Here is a 20,246-nt window from a genome sequence, read left to right as displayed (position 1 = left end):
ACTTACCGAAAAACTTGCCTGTAGATTGCAGCGCAGTGGCATTTTGGATAGTCTTAGCAGTGGCGGGCCGTGCATTTCACACCTAGGCCTTCAGTAGTGCTCCATCTGAATCAATCCAACCCTCATTAACTATTTTATGGCAATAAAACTTCTACTGCAGGTACAGCTGCCACACACACACCAAAAGCATAAAAAATAACCTGATAAAATTTCAATATTATGTAGGGAGATAGCAAAATTTTACTCACCAAAAATCCAGATTATTTAAACACAAAATCCATCCTTTCTATCCTCAAGAAGATTTCAATCACTCTGTGGTGCAGAATCCATGCGTTTCGCAGATGGAAAGTGTTCCGTGGCTGTGATAAGCTGGAAAAGGCTGCATGCGGGAAATGTTCTGGTATTCCTGAAGCCTCTTGTGGTCCAGGAGGGAGACAAACATCAGTTTTTGTGATCTTGAAATCTGGTCTGTGTCTGGAAAATAATATTGTCGGTAGTGCGCGCGAGGATTTTGCGCTGCACGCGCCCGCGGTGCGTTCAGGGGCCTCGTAGATTTCCTCGTATCAGCTTCACTCCCGCTCAACGGAGTCACGGAACTCCTTTACCCGTGCCAGACAAAACTGTGCCACAACTTTACCCAGACATTCATTTTCCACCAAAAATCAGACGATGAGACGCTTTCCACTGGTAACATCTTCAAACCTGACACGCCGCTCCTCGGCACCTGTGTCCGTCACATAACGCAGAACCAGAGCGAGCTGCGAGCTATCCAATCAAAGTTCGTGAAAATGATGACGTTTCCGTACGCCTGCTAGCTGGCCTTGGTTTGGCCTACTCCAAATCTGATTGGTTGAAGCAACAGTTTGGTCGACAATTATTTTATGCTACAGGGCCCGCAGAACTGATTGTGAAGGCCTCCGGGCAGATTTCTTTGACCCTAGCAACAAATGGTGCTGCAATGTGATTGGTTAATGCTTAAATAGGAAAATACACGTCTGGAAGCAGCGCAACCAGGGAGACAGCAATGAAAGGACGAAGACAGAGCATTTGGAATTATAGAATACGTATTCACGGAAATAAAAAATAATTAATATCAGTCTGTGATTCAGATATTTTTAGGGCAGCAGAGAAGGCCTTGCAGGCCCTGACGGCCCGCCACTGAGTCTTAGTATTATATTTTCATAATAATGTTTGATAATTAATAATTTATACATTTAAAATTAATTAACCACGTATTAGAAAACACCTCAAACTTGCTGCAGTCATCCATGTGTTTCTTTTTTTTGTTAAAGAAGTAAAGTAAGCAGACACACCCTGGCTTGAAACGTCTTGTTTCTAGTTTAGATACCAAAACCCTGAAGCAGAAATAGAAGTTGCCAAAAACAATCATGACTAAGAAAAAAAGTGATGGATATGTTCACAGCACAAAAAGCTGTTGGCTGCAGCCGTAGTTTTTTTGTTCTTCTAGTTATTTTGAGTTGAGGTCAGTCTCTTTCACTTAGATTTGTCATTGATCCTTTTGTGGTGGAGTTGGTTTTTGATCATATTGGTGGACTTTAACCCTTGTGTTATCCTAGGCATGTTTACATTAAAAGTGGGGTCATGTGGACCCCACAAGACAGCACGCTGAACTTTTTTTTTTCCAAGGATTTTTACCTTCACTGGTGTCCGTGTCAGAGATAAAATCCTGTCCACCTTTATCTTGGGAGAGATCACACATCAATATAAGGGTGGGGTCATCTGGATCCCATAAGAGAGCACAAGGGTTAAAAGCACTTGGCTGAACTTTTTTCTTCTTCATTTCTGGAGTCATCTGTGTCATCTGTAAAAGGTGCAAAAAATTTCAGATTTTTTCCCACAAACAGCAGGGACACACACTTTCAGAAAAAGATAATTCATTTTCCTCCTTGGCTCATGTTGAGCTCTGTTCTGTTAATCTGCAGATTCACTGACGGAAAAGTCTGTGGAGGATCCGTCTCTGCAGTGCAGAAATTTATGGCTGGATTTGCTGAGGAGCTGAATGATCTCAGCTTGTGCTAAACACACTTGGCTAACAGCATCCATGACTTTTTCAATTGAGCAAAAAGGTTTTTCTGTTATTTTTGTAGTTGATCCTGGTATGACAGGTTGAAGACATCAAAGCTGACCTCTGAGCTTCCACACCAACTCCCACTGTGGATGTTTGAACTCTTCCTTGGAGGGAGTTCTCTCTGCAGCCACTGTTTATGATACCAGAGCGGTTCAAAGACACTCGGCTCAAAGTCCTCATCTGTATACTTTTCAGAGCAGATAAAACGCAGCTGCCATGAAATGTATTGAAACGTGTAAACATGATGTCTGAAACCAGCTGGTGCTTGTGCTGCTCTCTGCAGGTACATGGGCATCGGCCTGTCCGCCCAGGGAGTCAACATGAACAGACTGCCTGGTGAGTAACGTGTGAATGATGACACTAAAGCATAACAAGTGGGAAGATGGTCAAAGAGACGTGTTGGGTTCTGAAATCATCTCAGGCCTTAAAACATGTTCCCAGACGGGGAATTGTCATATACGGATGCACTGGGTTTTTGGGTCATCCAGGCCCGTGGAGGGTCATATTTTCAAGACCCACCCCAATGAAAATTGTGTATTTGGTGTTTTTGACATATATTGTAGCATTTTTTTCATAATGGAGGACATGTACAAAATTATATAAGATTAAAGCTGCCTTTCTGAGTATTTCTTTATTCAAATCACATTTGATCAAGAGAAGGTGAAAACTGGATGTTTGAAAAAGCTTGGGTTTGTGACGTAGCAATTGCCCTGGGCGAGCCAAAGTCCTCTTTCTTTGCTCCAATTCTAAATCCTCCCCTTGCAGACAAATAGATTCATTAACGTCTTGGTTTTCCTCCTTTGAGCTACCATTTGGTTCAGAGCAGTATGGCTGAATAGCTCTGATATTGGTTGCTGTTTATTTTTTTTTTTTTGCCACGCTAATGTTAGCTTTGGCCTGTGAGGTGCTTGTCGCTCGCTGGAAGAGAGTTTACACAAAGGGCTGATGGGAAAATTATAGGGCTGGGTTGATGAAATCGATTAATTAATCTGAATCGATCTAAGCTTAATATATCGTATTATATTGACTTAAACGTACATTGCTGACTAAATGAACATCTTTACAAACTCACGGGCATGAATTTTCTGAACTCTTAAGGAAATATTTTTTAAAGTAACCATTTGTGGTCTAAAGCCCAGTTTTTTGCTCATACTTTCTTCTTCTTCTGGAATAAGATGTAATGCTATAGCACGATCACCACCTATTGGCCAAACTGAATCACCTTCCAGGAGAGGCAGAACAATTGTTGGAGCTTCTCCATTTTAGAATCCTTGTAACACTGTATGCTATTAACAATCTTATTATAACTTTACTAATACATTTTGCAGTATGTGAACTTATCAGATTAATATGAATATCTTCAAGACATTTCTAAACAAATATATTTATATGTATAAAACGTCTACGCTCAAAATTGAACTGATTTGAGTGGATCGAAAGAATAAAAAAAAAAAAAATCAAGAATTGAATCGATCCAGGCTCTGGTGACTCGAATCAAGTCAAAACAAATAAATTCTGGAAATTATTGGCGATACCCAGCCCTACAAAGTTAGTGGAACTAGCTTCCACATGAATAGTCCTGCCCACAACCCAGATGAGCATTTCTGATAGGTTTTTGATTCTGACTATAAAAGACATTATTGCAATTAAAAGACCAGAGAATGATTTAATATCGGATCAAAATGTTGATGGAGTGGGACTTTGTGGGGAGTACAGGTGCATCTTGCAGTTCCCTTGAGGCTCGTACAATCACTTCAAGGGACGTCATGGAAATGGAGCAAACCCCTGTGTGTGTGTGCATGTGGTCAGAATATCTTAAAGTATTTATACCAATATTGTAAGTTGCACACACTTGTGAATTTTGTGTGATGCTGTCACACAATGCCCTTATACCACACTCCAGTCATTAGGAACGTGCACTCCTTACTGACCATGCATATATGATGCACACAGGGAGGCAGGTGATACATAAGTGTCTGTAGGATGCTGACACACAATACACTGATTGTCTAATTTTCTCATTTCTAACAGCCAGGCTGCATGAAGGGTCAATCAAAGAGTACACACTTAAACAGCACTAACAAGCCCTTTAGGCAGTAAGTAGGATTTAGTGCATTTCAAGCTTCCACCTTCAAAACTCTATACATACTTTAAGTCCTTATGTACAAAGTGCAAGTCAAACCAATTGAACTTTAACCAATTAGGGACTTGAATTTAGTAGTCATGTTTGGGTAGCATCCTTTCTAATTTACGGAAGTGGCAATTATTTGAAAATTGATTGCGAAAGAGAAATTAATAACATCCCTTGTGCTTGGATGGACATAAACAATGTATCTATTTTATATCTGCATAGAGCTGTGAAACAAAAAGCCTGGAGCAAGATTTGCGAAATTTGCACTGCTTTAACAGTTCACACCAAACCTCTTCCAACTGCAGTAACATGCACTTGGATCAGGTCGATAAAAACCAGTGTCAACACCATTTGCTAAAAGTACATTCAAGAACCCGCATTGAGTTCTTAAATGTGTGACAAATGCCCGGTGTGAACATAGCATAACACGTGGTAAAAGTGTTCGCTATGAACTATCACATGCTCATGACCGCAGAAAAAGATATACATAAACATTTTGCCTTTTGGGCTACCGAATGGTATACGCACTTTATTTTTCGTGGAAACAACCTGCGTCCCCGATACAGGTTTGCCCATTTTTTGCCCACAGACAGCCCGTATCCAACCGTAAGGGCAGTTATGACTCAGGCATAAGGTAACAGAGTTTGGGACAGCCAGGAGAAAGGGGTGAAATGTGAGTTCTTGGATGCACTGTATGTCAGATAATACAGAATCCCTGACAGGAATGATGGCCGGCTGGACTGAAGCCAACATTTCAGCTGCTCGGACAGGCTGGCATAAAAACATCCTGCAGTGCCTTTTTCCTTTTGTTCTGTCTTCATTTGCACACAGGACACCCTGTACCGGACAATTAAGCAGCACGAGAGACGCTGTCCAAAACCCTGACCCTGAAATCTTCTAATTACCTAATGGTCAATGCGTCCAGCTCTGACTTCATCAGTTTATATTGCAGTCAGGCCTGATGGTGTTTTGTTTGCTTGTACTTTGCAGAACAGGAAGGTGTTTTGTCCACGTCACAAACACAGGCCCCCAGTCATTGTTTTCCCTCAGAGTGCTGATACTTTTATACATAAGTGGAGATGGAGATCATGTGGAGTTGATATGAACTGCATGGAAGAAATAAAGACTCTGATTTTGTGGTTGTGGGTGGAAGTGCTATGCTTGGTTGGAGATTCAGCAGCCTTACGGCTATAGAAACAACATGTCTGGGCATGTTGCTGAGCGCTCATGGATCAGAGGCAGATGATGTGGACTCTGGCTTATAGTTTGACCTCATACTAATCCGATTTTAGGAAAAACATTTCCTCTCTCTTTGCACAGATAGCTCTGTTTTTATTTTAAAATATAAATTACTCCAGGATTAATATACTATAAAACATGTCTCACTTTGATTTCATTTAGCAGCCAAAATATTTTTCTCTTTTATTTTAATAATAATTTGATTTTATTAGGCAATCAAACCAATGTTTTTCTTTTGCTATTCTTGATTTTTTGATTCTTCTCATTTTTTCAGCCATGCATATCTCCTGCTCTCTAAATTTTAATCAGTCAGCTTTTATGTTTCATTGAGGTTTTTGTTTTTCTCTTTAGCAATGTTTTCTGCAACTTTTAGGGGTTTTTTTTATTTATGCAGCAAAATTACAGCAAGTTTCTCTATTGAAAATTAACAGTCTTACTGTCTGAACTTTAACACATTTTCAGCAATTAAACAAACTATGATCTCTCTCATCTCTCAGTTGACTTTTGAGCTTAAATAAATGTCAAATCAGTTCACATTTTCATAAGTTTACATGAATCCATGTTTATTAGCTATATAATAAAAATCTGTGGGACTGTTAAAGCTACGAACTTTCAAAATGCATCTAACACAGTTTGGGAGACAGAGACATCATTCCAACTCTACATTTTTGCAAAGGCACGAGACTATTGAATAATCAACTTCTTTCTATTTGTTGTGATTTGTTTGAAACATATTGATTCAGCTTTTTATATGGGTTTGGTGTTATGCAATATTTTTGGCTTCAATTTAGAAAGCTTGTTTGGCATTTTTTGCTAAAATTATTATCATACTAATGCATTTAGATAATCTTTATATTTATCTGTTTGTTTAAAAATAGATAAAACTTTAGCATCTGTATCTCTTTTAGCACTTAGATAAGCAATAACACTGAATTGTTTCAGCTATAATGCAATTAAACCCTGTTTTACAGGAAATATAATTCATCTAGTTATAGTTCTTTAATTTTATAATTCTGTGCATTTATATGAAATTGATTTGTTTTTGTAACCCTAGAGGGTCTTTTAAATTTTACAGGAATAACACTATTAACTATAACAATGAGTCAAGCCAAAGGGGAAAAAAAGTTAGTCATCAGCACTTGTACTTTTCACTGCCTCATTGTTTATTTTTTGGTTTTGAATTGTTCTTTGTTTTTATGAAAAACCGCCTTTCTTTATTTGTATTGATTTCAGTTTAGTCAGGCCTTTTACTCATTAAAAAAAAGAAATGTGAAAGTTTTAACCCTCGTTTGATCCTTAATTTAGCATTACTTTGAACAAAGAAGTTTTTATATGATTGGAAATAAATTCACACATGAAGGAGTTAAATACACGGAAAGGCTTTAAACCTACAGAAGGCAGCACAGGATGCTGTCCTGCTTTATTTCCAAGCACCTCTATTGTTTTCTGATTGGCTGTAGACACCTGATCCGCCTGAGTCAGCGGTGGGTCAGACAAAGATACCTGGAAAACAAGCAGTGGCTCTCAAAGCCTGTTGAATCTAGATCTTCCCTAGATTGCTACAACTTGCAAACTAAATGAAGACACAACGTTGTAAAGATAAACACGAATCAGCAACAACTTTCTTTAGAAATTATGTTGTTGAAGTGGTTCTTCTTAAAAATGCTTAATCAATTTAATTTGTTTATGCGACTAAAACATAAAACAAGATAACAAGAGAGTGCAAGAAAAAGTATCTGGTGTCCACGAGAAAGAAACTTATGTGCTGCTATGTAAGCTGGTGTATTCCCCACGCCGAAACAAACCACATAACTTTAGAATTCATTCCAGGTGATGTTCAGAGAGAGAGAACAGTGACACCGGGCAAGCAAAGCTGCAATATGTGAAGGCGAGTCTGAAGGTAAAATCAAACTCAATTAGTTCATGTAATGTCATTTTCAGGTAACTGACTCTGAAAAAGTCTCTAGTGTGGATATAACTACTTAGTTTCTCAAGCCCACCAGATACTTTCTCGTGTGCACCAGATACTTTCTCATCAGTACCAGATACTTTCTCATCAGTACCAGATACTTTCTCATGCACACCAGTTTGTTTCTCATAGGCACCAAATGCTTTTTTGTATGCATGAGAAACCAGTACTACTTTTTTTTACCTTCTATGTCTTTTTGGGTAGGTTTTGTACACCAGTCCTTCACAATTTGATTAAAATAAATATTATAAACAGAAGATTTGTCACAAGTGTTCCACATTAAAGACACCTTGGATGAATTTAAAAAAAAAACAGTTTTTTATTGTTTTCTTCTGTACTTCAAGCAATCAAAGAGGGAGGGATCTCATATCTCCTTCAAGAAAATTGGGAACAATTTGAGAAATTCAGAAATTTTGCTTGCCAATGTAGTTTTAACTATCAAGTCAGATAAAAGAGTGAGTTTTAAAGTAAGAATAGCATGTTTTTCAAAGTGTCTTCTTCCTGTCTGCTAAGCAACCTATTGCTTCAGAAGAAACACAGCTTGTCCTTTACTACTATGTAAAGTTCCACAACTGGTTTAACCTAGCAGTTTCAGGAACTGAGTTTTTCTGACTTTATTGTAGCTCCAAGCTGTAAACACGTTCTATTTCCAGCATAGTCAGGCAGTTCATTTGTAAAGCTGGTGGAGTCATAACTCGGCCCGAGCAGAGCTTCACTCGCAGGCTAAATTTATACCTGAGACCTCCAATATAATAAATGTCCTCCTCACACTGTTAACCATCCTTCTCTGACAGACTTGGATGCATCAGATAAGACCTCATTCATCCATGGAAGGTATAAAAATGTGTTCAGTATTCACAAAGCATAAAAATGTCATGATGATAACAAAACATGCATTCAACAGAAAGAAACCTTTCCAAAATAACTGATTAAAAGCCTTCAAGGAGCTGGAATTGCTTACATGTCACTGGGAAATTAACGTGTTGATGTTTCGTAGCATCATCAGTGGAATTAATGATAGTTTTCTCTACTAGGGTTTATGTTAGCGGCAGGACATTCAGATTATAAACAAGTCTCTAAGTTCAGATGGGGTACAAACTTGAAAAAATATGGACATTAGTGGATTATTTCTCGAATGTAACAGTCCAAACCTTAGTCACAACTACCCTTATGGGTGGATATGGACTGTTAGTGGACAAAAATGGGGGAACCTATAACCAGTTGGCCCGTGCAAAATAGCTGAGTCAGAATGTTCTGTGAGCCCATAGAACGAAAATGTTCATGTTAATTTTCTACAGGGATGTTGTGGGCAAATCTTTAAAGACTAAATTGAAACAGAGATAGTAAATTGACCTTTCAACAGTTCAGATCTGCTTGGACACTTTGGGTTATTGCATTTCTCAGTCATAGCCACATCACAATCGCTGACTTGACCCAAATACTGTTGAAAAACTGGATTCTGTGCCACTGTGTCAAAAGAAGGAACCAATCAATCAAATTAATCAGTCGGTTTATCCATTCGGCTATACATTCAGTCATCCATTCATACTTCCATTCAACTCATTACATTTGTCTGTCCATTCATATTATCTCTGTACATTCATCCTTACATTCATACAATATGAATGTTATTTAGAGAACACTACAACTGTCACGATTCAATTAAAGTAATTTTTAATGTATACAATGAATACAATCGCTTATAAAAGTAATACAGTTATGTAAACACTGCATGTTTTAAACATTACGTAAAATAAGCGGGAAAAAGTAAATTACAATAAATCACATCTTAAAATATGTAGTTTTACGTTTTGGTTAAAAAAAATGGGGAACTCTATGTTCAGCCTTTATTTTGAAGGGAAATATTTTCACAGATTCCTAAACTCCTGTTTGCAAAAAGAAAAAAAAATCCCTGACCCTAACCATCTCCTGTCGATCCGATCCACTAAACAAGACTCATCCATTTTCCAAAATCGTCTACTAACAATGAGAAATATATCATTTGTTATGATATTATCTTTTTCTTTCCTGAGTTCTTTTTTTCATAGCCAACAGTTGTGGTAACAACAAATTTCAACAGGGTTGCTTCCTTTCTAATCTCACATTTCTTCAACATGTTCTGTTTTTTAATAGATTTTATTTTGATTTTGAGTCAAAGTGGAATGATGCTCCCATAAAGACTGGAAATGAAAACTTCACACTTATTTAGCTTATGGTCTGATCAGTTTGACTCAGAATTGTTCCATCTGTTTAGAATATCCTCGTCTCGTGTTCCCAGTTGTGACTTTAATTAACTCTCATTCATTTTGTACAATGAAATGCATGGATAGCTCACGAGACTTTGACAACACCACAGTCCAACCATTTCAGACCACACCGCTGCCTTGACCCATCACATCTCAAAGCATTGAAGACCTGCTGACCTCTTTGTAGGATTTATGGTGTCTTGTGGACATCTGGGAGTTTACCACAAACTCGCCACCATAAAAGATTACTGCTGTTGTTGCTTCACCATCAGAAGACATGCAAAGAGTAGAAGAGCATCACCCAGACTGCCTCTAAACCTGGTCACCCGTCGGTTATGAAAATATTTTCAGCTGCTATCTCACCACAGATGGTCTGCAGTCCCGCTAGACAGATTACTGCTGATTGCCTTAACTCCAACTAACCCAGTCGGTGCGTTTGTGTGGCACTGTGTGTTTGTCCCAAAATCTGAGGATTTATTTGCGTGTCCTGGGCTGACTGATTGCATTTCTGACTGCATGCGTCCATCCAGAGTCATCTGTGAGCTCTGTCGCGGCGGGGAACGCTTGTCCTCCATAGGCTGATGGAGCTTACAAAGTTCTGCTCTGGAACTTCCTGCTACAGATTAGAAGACGAACACAGCTATAGGAACTCACACATTTAGACAAATGCAACCTGCAGAATCTTCTGGATTTCTAAGCAACTAGCACACAGAAAAGGTTTGAGTTATGACAAAACTGCTGCATTGGTAAAAAACAAACAAACAAACAAATTAAACTGCAGTCCAAGTATTTACTTATTGGGTTTTTTAAGCTATTTTGCTTTAACACTTTATATGTAAGCTGAGTTTGTCTAGTTTTATGAAAGATGCTTTAAAAGTTGTCTTTACACAGACCACCCAAAATGACCTCGTTTTGATTTGGCTCATTACTGCTGGAGGACATTTTGAACCTCTTATGTCAGTGAATTATCTCAGTGAATCTGTCAGTGTAATAATCCAAACAGGCAACAGGGGTCAGTATGGTCTTATTCTCCAGATGAAATTTCTAAATGTGTGTACTGTGCTGTTTATTGATGGTAACTTCTCATTTCATAACATTGAATTCACAAGAATTTGAGTTTTTAATTAATATTTTTCACTCTGCAGCAGTGGATGCAATTGATTTTTAATGTTTTTTTTTTTTTTTTTTTTTTTATTAAAACAATGTTTTGCTGCCTGTATGTATGTGTATAAAAAACATAAGTGGGTTCAAAGTGAAACCTGTTTTTTGGTAAAACTATCCTTATCCTACATTGGCAATACATTAATTTAGTTGCAACTCTGTTTTGAAAGTTAACCGTTAGTGGACTTTGTCATTCAAAATAAACTTTTAAAAAAATATTGTCAGGTTTCTTTTTACTCTTGTTACAGAAACCCAAGTTTCAAATCTGGCTTATATTTAACGACCCACTTTGATGACGAAGAAAGAAAATTAAGATTAAAATTGCATTTCTGAGTATTTCTGTATTTAAAATATTGTAAATCAGGAGCAGATGAAAAAATGTGTTTTAAAAGGGAGTATATTTGTTCTGCAGAAAATACGCCGGGCGGGCCACAAGCTCCCTGCTCTGCTCCATTCTGATACATCCACTTGTAGACGAGTAGATCCATGTACAACTTCACTTTCCTCATCTGAGTTGGTATCTGGGTGAAAACTGTACAGCTGGATAGCTCCAATATTGCTCGCCATTTTTGTTGCAGCGCTAATGTTAGGTTGAAGTTGTGAGGGGCTGTAGCATTAGCCGTCCTATGGGAAATTCTTTTAAACGTTAGCATCAAACTAGACTTAAAATGTATGTGATAAATCGATTTACATTTTTAATGAATTGATTATAGATCATTTAAGTTTAAATAAATTCAAATTGATAAATCTTTTTTTTTAACCCAGCCCTACTTAAAACCATGTTTGGTTGTGGTTTTATCCAATCAGAAGAAACCTGGTTTCAGTGGGAGGAGCATCAGGTTTGTGTAATGTGTTTCTAAATTTAATGGACCAGAAGTTTATCTATATATATTGATGTATTTATGGTTAGCCTGAAAACGGCCTCTTTAACAAGATTTAGGTTGAGCTTTTACATTTTTGGGAGTAAGTGAGGGAAATTTGAATCAAAAGTTGTTCAGATGTTGTTCTAGTGAGGATCATAACAAATGCAATGCACAGTGTTACTTGTGTGTCCTGTTGACCTCTGTGTGTGATCCTGCTGTGGAGACTTGCCCATTTCATTAGCATGTTGCAGCAGTGAGCCTGGCTTTAGAGGCAATATCCCTGTCAGCAGATTAATCTAATACCTCACCGCACAAACACACACAGACACACAAAAATATACACATGTGTACAGAAGAGCACATAGAGAGGCAGAGGACAATATGTGCTGAAGTTGAAAGAAAACGTCCACTGCAGAGGATACAAACACACACTCAGCTTAGGTTAATGCTTTATTACATCCTCACAGTTACACATATGCACAAAGTACACATCTAATATCTGTGCTGTCCTACGACCTACTTTACCCCGGCCCTGCTTTGCTTTTTGGCATTGACGCGCGCTCTGCAACTGGAGCTGAAGAGCTGCAGGTCTCCTACGACTCTGACGCTTCAGGAGGAGGAATTCCTGCAAAACTCGATTAGTCTAGACTGTAAGAAGTCCTCCTTTGACTCTAAGCGAGTTTGTAAATCTAAGAGAGTTTTTGTTTTCATGGCTAAAGAGGATAGCATCAGACGTCACCAGTCCAACTTCAGGTCCATTCTAAATGAGAAATTCAAAAGTGAACAGATGTTTTGGATTGAGGTGAGATCTGTTTTATGCACAGGAAATGTGAGTTTAGCTGAAGGGGATGATGCAGGAATCTGTGTGGGCTCAGAATATTGTATACATTAAATGACTATTAGATGCAAAAGGGTGTTTCTAGGGTCCCAGTGGACTCGTCTGTAAGCCCAGTGCACCTCAGACTCCCCGTCTATTTTAGCAGAAACTAATTTTAGTCACCTCCTCACGTGTCCTGGAGTGAACAGCGTAATGTCACTATAGATAACTCTTCATAGGTGTAATCCTCTGGAGAGCTTTAAAAGTGGAAATGTTACTCCTAAATGTAGATGCTTTCCAAAACAAAAAAGTTTCAATGAACGAAAAACCCTCAACGGTCATTAGAACCATTGAGAACCAGACATTGCTTTTAAAACAGTTCAACAACATCACTTTTTAAATTTAATGCTTTGTTTTATAAGCATATCACTCAATCAGTGATTTCTGCTCCTGTCTGTAGATATTTTGGTCTTCTTGGAGCCAACTATTTCCTCTCAATCTTTAATTGAGATCAAGCTTTCTAACACTAATATTGCACTCCAGAATGTTTTTATTGTGAAATTTCATTGAACTTGCACAGCTTCAATACCATTAACTATATATGACAACTGGACTAAGCGAGCCCTCATCCTGGTGTATCAAACAGGAAGTACCTACTGGTCCTAGAAAGCAAAATCCCATAGACGTCTAATGAGAAATAAACAGCTATTACTCAGTCATTCTGTCAGAATAACCATTGTTGGGTAACCAAACACTAAATCAACACATTTTATCTGTTGACCTCTATAAATGGGGCTTCAAATGAGCTGTCCGTTGGTCCTTTCTTACCATTAAAAATAAACTCATTTAACTCCTAAAATGATAGTCTAAAACCATCTGTGTGCTGCCCCTATGGGTTTAAATGAGGTATTACAGTTGAATTTTGTGATTGGTCAACTGGTCTTAGTCCCACATAATTTCAGAAGTTTCACATCATCATGCTTTGCACCCCCAGTATAAAAGCCCCACCGATCTTGGATTATGTAACGGTCGGTTATTATCGTGTTAGCTGTAGCATGGCTAGTTGGTGTTTTGACTTCAGTTGCCAAAAAATCTACTGGCTTGCACAACTTTCCACTGGACTTGGAAGTTAGACAACGGTTGTTGACTTCAATTGGCATCAAATCCAGTGAACTCTGCCCTGGTGATGGGATTTGAAATCGGTGTTTCACTCTGGATTGTTTACTTAATACGTTAGTCTTTATTAGCTTATGATGCTATCATCATTTTACCACTCAGACAAGTGTCTTCTTCTGTCAGGACCATGAGCACCTTCCTCAAGAGAACGTGATGGAGAAAAATCCTCAACCATACCTGCTTTACTTTGCTTGGTACCACTCTCCACATTGAAGACGCAGACTGACTATGTTACCATAAGCTAACCTCACTGTCACTGTCAATCACAGATCCAAACCACAACTCCCCCGCTCAGCCCGCCTCCTTTTTATTTTTTTTAACTGGAAGTATGTAATTTTCTATAGGTGACGTCACACTCACTCTGTCCAGTTCTCATATACGGTCAATGTTCACGGCACTTTCAAAAGTAGCAAAGCGGTCTCAGACCACACATCAGCCTCCTGCCTCCTCCATGTCTCACTGCAGTGTTTCTTCCAGAAGCTTCTTTGTGCCTGCTGAGATGGCATTGTGGGAAATTCAGTCTGGCTTTCTAGATATGCTTACAACAGGGCTGTCCTTCTTGGTATCCTGAGATTTTTGAGCCACAGTGACAAAAAAAAAAAAAAAACTCTGGATTTTCGGTAGTCCCACACCATCATTGTTTGTCTGTTGCTCTAATGGTCTTTTTCTGATGTGATGTCCCGTCAGCTCATCAGCTCATAACATGTTGGAAGGTTTTGTGGAAAATCTTGATGTTTTAGTCGAGTTTTTTTGTTGTTATTCTTTAAACTCTATGGATGCATTTTTGTCCAGTCTGTTTCTTGTTGCTGAATGATAAACTCTGACTTCACCTGAGTCGGGTGAGGCCTGTAGGACAGTCGATGTATTTTTAGACCTCCTGGATGAGTTCTCATGCTCTTGGAGTCATTTTGGTCTTTCTCATGGTGGTTCTTGATCGTTAGATACAGCCTAATGAATTTCTGCTAGACATGATTCTATTTAAATCATCTCTAGAACTGGACTGAAAGGAACCAAGTCTGATTGCTTAAGAATGAACTGAGCTCAAAATATATTTTGTTCATTTATTATTTAGCAGACTATTTTATGATATAGAACCAGACAGGTTTGGACTGTTTGCTTTTACTTTAATCAACAAACTCATCCTTTAACATTTTATATTCATAGTTTGGTTAATACTTGGTTAACAAAAGCAGTAAAATTATAATTATTTTAATACAAAACACGTTTTGCTCTATTTTGAAACCTTTTTATTATTCATTTACAAACATGCTGTTCTTGTGTTCACATATTTGGTGGACAGCATCAAGAAGAGAACGGAGCTCATAAATTTAGAATGTCATCCTCTTCTTCAGCCTCCTGGGTGATCTTTGCTCTCCTGGTTCTTCCTCCTGAGCTGCAGCTGCTCCTGAAAGCTGTGACTCACCACTTTCTTTACTCACTGTCCCCCTGCTGGCCGGCCAGCACACTGCAGCGGAGACACGCCAAGTGTGAGTGTGACCGTGCACGAGCGTTTGTGCCGCCCTGCAGGCTGCAGCAGCAGCAGTCAGATGGACAAACCTGAGTGGCAGATGCCCATGAGTAACCGCCTTCCTCCTGCAGTGAAGTGTCACTTCACTCCTCACATGCATCATCCTAGTCGGTGGCGTTTGAACAAGCAAACCAGTTTAAATCACAAACCTCTGATTTCAGGGTGGGACAAGCACTCGTACGGTTACCACGGAGACGACGGACACTCCTTCTGCTCCTCTGGGACGGGCCAGCCGTACGGACCCACGTTTACCACGGGAGACGTGATCGGCTGCTGCGTTAACCTCATCAACAACACCTGCTTTTACACCAAAAACGGCATCAGTTTAGGTCGGTCCTCCTCTCCACCTCAATGTCTTTAAATCTGTGTCACATTAGGTTTACTGTCAGTTTCTTTAAAAAGAACAAAACATTTCCTCTCCTTTATGCTTTTCTTTCTCCAGGTGTTGCCTTCACAGACCTCCCGGTGAGTCCGACAACAAACTTTTGTTTGCCTCGTTTTGCTGCTTGGATGTTGTGGTTGTCTTTACAACCCAAACTACTGTTTTGGGTTCTGCTGTGATTTATAAGATCACATGTCTGTTTTTTGATAAAAAGGACAGATGTAAAAGTGTTTTTGTAAACTATGATGTTGAGAATGAAAGAGAGGATTTGCTAAAAGAACTTTTCTGTCTCGTTCTCCTCTTCCTGTTTCACCTCACAATGACAAACGTTGAGATAAGGAGTTATATCATGAAGGATCTTTGAAAAAAAATTGAGAACCTGTTTGATTCGTAGTTTGTCGAAATTTAGGTAAAAATATTTGGTTGTTCATTTTTAGTGTACATTGAAAATTTGAAAATGAATTTTGGCTTAGATGAAAGATGACAGAGCAAAGGCCTTGAACATCCTCTAACTCCTGCCCCCTCAAACTCTTCCAGCCCAACCTGTACCCCACTGTGGGGCTGCAGACGCCCGGCGAGATCGTCGACGCCAACTTTGGCCAGCAGCCGTTTGTCTTCGACATCGAGGACTACATGAGCGAGTGGCGGGCCAAGATCCACGGGATGATCGCACGATTTCCCATCGGCGAGCGGCTGGGGGAGTGGCAGGGCGTCCTGCAGAAGTAAGACTCGCCATTCCTGTCATCAAACTGGGTCAAATTCATCTTCAGAAGGAGGAAACCAAACAGAACAAACCTTCAGAATGGCAACCTACAGATTTCATCTGATTAGGACCAACTTCTTAGTGGCCAACTATTAAAATAATGCTTATATATATTTTTGTAATGAATATTTCACTACAGTATTTTCTATGTACTTTTAGTCAGTGAATGCAGCACAATATATAGTCTAAAGCAGGAGCATCATTATAAAATGCTAAACAACGCTAAACCAGCACTGACTGAAGCACTTCCCTTTCATCCCTTCAAAATAAAGGCGGTACATAAGCATACCTGTCAGTCTTTAAAGGTGCCAAAATAAAACCTGCTTTCAGCAAAACCCTAAACTATTTGAATAAAAAACAATCAAGGTTGAAGGTTACTATGTACTTTATACTGAGGTGGCCAAACTTTCTATCACATGGGGCACAAACGGGTTGTAAAATTTCAAACAAGGGCTGAATTACTACCAGATCCTTGGAGTGATTTTGGTAATCCACCTCATAAAAGAAATAACATGAAATCTGGGCAAAATAACTTTCTGCACCTAAACAGAGATCAGTGTGTTTGTAGGGAATCATCTATGACAGGGGTGTCCAAAGTCAGTCCTCGAGGCCCGCTGTCCTACATGTTTTCCAGCCAACCTGCCATTGAAGCTCCTTATTGAATAAACACACCTGATCCAGGTGTGTTTTATTTTAATGTTGGAAAGGGTGTTAAATTAACATATTGTGTTTTAAAATGTTTTAAAAAAAGGTTTTGAAGAATATAGAAAGATAAGTTTGTTTTAAAAATAGTTAAATATCATAGATTACCATGGTAATATATTAATTATTGCAATGTTTGCCATATCAAGGTACCATCAGTATTGTGAGTCATGTATCATGAATCGTATCGTGAGTTACCCTGAGACACCCAGCCCTAGAAATGAGACATAAAACTATTAAAATGTTGCAGTAGAGGTTTGATTCTTCATCAAAAATCTGTTTTCTTTCCTCAAAAATATCAATAAAATTTTTAAAAAGTTCATTTTCGTCCTCTTGTTTAAGAGGTTTTACTTTATTCTGAATGAGAACGAGGAGGAAGGCTGAACGGATTGAAGCAGGAAGAAGACTGCTGTCAGGGATGGAGTTGAAGTTTGACATCTTTTCTGTCTGCAGAGCCGAGTTCTATAGAAAGACAAAAAAAAGAGGAATTAGTGTGAGATCAGCTGCAGCTTAAAGCTGTAATTGTTTAGAAAAGTGACATGTCAGACCTTATAAAACTGATCTTGTCCACTTTCTTTTATCACTTTCTGTTCTCTAGTATGGTGTCCAGCTATTTGGTGCATCATGGGTACTGTGCCACTGCAACCGCCTTCGCCAGAGCCACCGAGACCATGATCCAAGAAGACCAGAGCTCCATAAAGAACAGACAAAGTGAGTGAACACGGCGGAGGGAAACGTTTCCCGCCGGTCTGTTGGTAAACAGACGTTTGTTTGTGTCCTGCAGGAATACAGAAGCTGGTCCTGGCGGGACGGGTGGGAGAAGCCATAGAGGTCACTCAGCAGGTCTACCCGGGCCTGTTAGAACGCAACCCGAACCTGCTCTTCATGTTGAAGTAAGTGGGTGGAGTTTGTGTGGCGAGCGGCAGCTTCCCGCTGTAACGCGGCGTGTCGCCTCGCAGATGTCGTCAGTTTGTGGAGATGGTGAACGGCACGGACAGCGAGGTCCGCTGCTTGACCGTACGCTCGCCCAAGTCCCAGGACAGCTACCCCGACTCCCCCGGCCTCAGTCCCCGCCACGCAGCCAGCAACACACACGTGCACAGCGGAGGTACACACACACACACACACCCCGAGGAGCAGCTCACTGAGAGCATGACTGGATGTTCTTGTCCCCCACAGGAGCAGACAGCCCCACCTGCAGCAACGGCGTCACCCCCCCCAACAAGTCCAAGAGCCACAGTGTCAAATACCCCAGTCCGTCCTCCTCCGCCTCCTCCTCCACCTCCTCCTCCCCTTCCTCTATCAACTACTCTGAGTCCAACTCCTCAGACTCCACCAAGAGCCAGCCCAACAGCGTCAACAGCAACCAGGAAACCAGGTACTGGAGGGGTCCAGTTCAAGTACTTTGTTCTTTTTCAGGTTTTACTCCAAACAGCTATTAGATCACTGACAAAGATTCGGTTTACAGTTTAAACTCTTTACCTTTTTATTTTCCAAGTTGATCTAAATTTAATTTAAAAAGGAATCAGTTTGAACCTGACATTGCTGCATAAATAGAGACGTTTCTCTTTTTTTTGTTTAAATATCAAGTTCTGTTGACCTTGAAACTTTTTTCCAGATCTGAGATTAGGCGGTAAATCAGTTTACATAAAGACCCACTCCAAATAAAATAGTGTTTTTAACACTTCCTCCAGCATCTTTCTCGTATGGAGAGAAAATAGTATCTTTCCCATTTGTGCGTGCGTGATTGTTGATTCATGCGTAACTTTGGATTTGTATGCACGTGTTTCTTGATTTGTGACTCATATAATACATTTTGTGCCATTAATGCAGAATTACAAAATAAAAAAAAAAATACAAGATACAATTTAAACATGTACAACTTAAAATTACAACAACTAGAAACTAACAAAATGTTTAAAAACTGCACAAATTGTTAGTTACGCACATACAAAACCACATTTATGCACAAACCTGATTTGAGAAGAATTACGCACACACAAATGGGAATGATACTATTCTCTCTCCATATTCTCATGATGGAGGACATGTATATCTAGGAAGTTAAGCTTGAAACTGCATTTCAGAGTATTTTTTTATTTAAATCGCTGTGAATCAGCAGCAGCCAAACCAACGCAGCCTGAAAAAGAGATTAACTGTGATGTAGAAACTACACTGAGCAGGTCACAAGCTCCTTGCTCCTCTGCATTCTGATACATTCACTCCCAGTAGATCCATGTATCTCTTTGCTTTCCTCGTCTGAGTTGACATCTGGCTCCAAACTGTATGACTGGATAGCAACGATATTGCTCGCATTTTTTGTTGCAATGGTAATGTTATGTTGGGGATGTGAGGGCCTGTAACCTAACTGGAGAGCATGTGAGCATTTAAGTTTACAGTTCTAAAGAACACCTGCTGCTCTGCAGAAACTATGTCCTCGAAAATGACACAAGTTTCTGGATTTTGGCTAAAAATGGCATATTGATAGTTAAAAGAAATAGATTAACAGATCATTGGAAAAGGAAACTTGAGTCATCAAAAGTTAATCGAATAAGGTGATGTTTCTGTGGATGATTTATTTTGTCTCCAAATGCATTAAAATCTCTGATGTGCTTTAATCTGTAAACTCCACAAAATCGGTTAATCTTGTGTCTGTGTTTGCACAGTGACAGCGAGATGGAGATCGAGGCGGAGCATTACACCAACGGCATTGTGGACGGCTCATCGGCGCGGATCATGAACGGCACCTACAAACACGAAGAAATTCTGCAGCCGGACGACAACAGCATCGGCAACGGCGTCGCAGGTAAACATGCACCTGGGAAGTGAGGGAGGAGCCACTCACCTTCAGGTGGTGACCTGACGCTTATCGTCTGTCATGTTTGCCGCCTCCAGATGAGGGCTGTGGCAACGGCAGACAGCTGTGCGGCGGGAACCAGGCGGCCACGGAGCGGATGATCCAGTTCGGACGGGAGCTGCAGGCGCTCAGCGAGCAGCTGTGTCGCGAGTACGGCAAGAACGCCACGCACAAGAAGATGTTACAGGTACATCCCGCCACACGCACGGAGGAGCTGCTCGCTCGCTCGATCTGCAGCAGATGGAGCAGCAGGTCGCAGTGTGGGAGGTGTTTCTCCTGTCAAATCTTTGCTTTTGGGATTTGGAGGTTTTGTACAGTTAAAT

The 20,246-nt window shown here is 39.8% G+C and overlaps 1 protein-coding gene across 1 annotated transcript in view; it reads left to right on the top strand.

Annotated features, from left to right (window-relative positions):
* The window catches only part of ranbp10 (RAN binding protein 10), a 41,417-nt gene that overhangs the window by 18,609 nt on the left and 2,562 nt on the right, over positions 1-20,246 (top strand). The window contains exons 3-12 of the mRNA XM_024281829.1: positions 2,373-2,425; positions 15,381-15,548; positions 15,662-15,684; positions 16,139-16,323; positions 17,665-17,777; positions 17,851-17,959; positions 18,026-18,174; positions 18,246-18,444; positions 19,733-19,872; positions 19,962-20,110. Of these exons, the coding sequence (XP_024137597.1) occupies positions 2,373-2,425; positions 15,381-15,548; positions 15,662-15,684; positions 16,139-16,323; positions 17,665-17,777; positions 17,851-17,959; positions 18,026-18,174; positions 18,246-18,444; positions 19,733-19,872; positions 19,962-20,110 (1,288 nt within the window). The remainder of the gene's footprint in view (positions 1-2,372; positions 2,426-15,380; positions 15,549-15,661; positions 15,685-16,138; positions 16,324-17,664; positions 17,778-17,850; positions 17,960-18,025; positions 18,175-18,245; positions 18,445-19,732; positions 19,873-19,961; positions 20,111-20,246) is intronic.

The sequence above is a fragment of the Oryzias melastigma genome, linkage group LG6, assembly GCF_002922805.2.
Source record: "Oryzias melastigma strain HK-1 linkage group LG6, ASM292280v2, whole genome shotgun sequence".
Taxonomy (NCBI): Eukaryota; Metazoa; Chordata; class Actinopteri; order Beloniformes; family Adrianichthyidae; genus Oryzias; species Oryzias melastigma.
The sequence above is the reverse complement of the archived record's forward strand: the minus strand, read 5'-3'. Positions and strand labels throughout refer to the sequence as shown.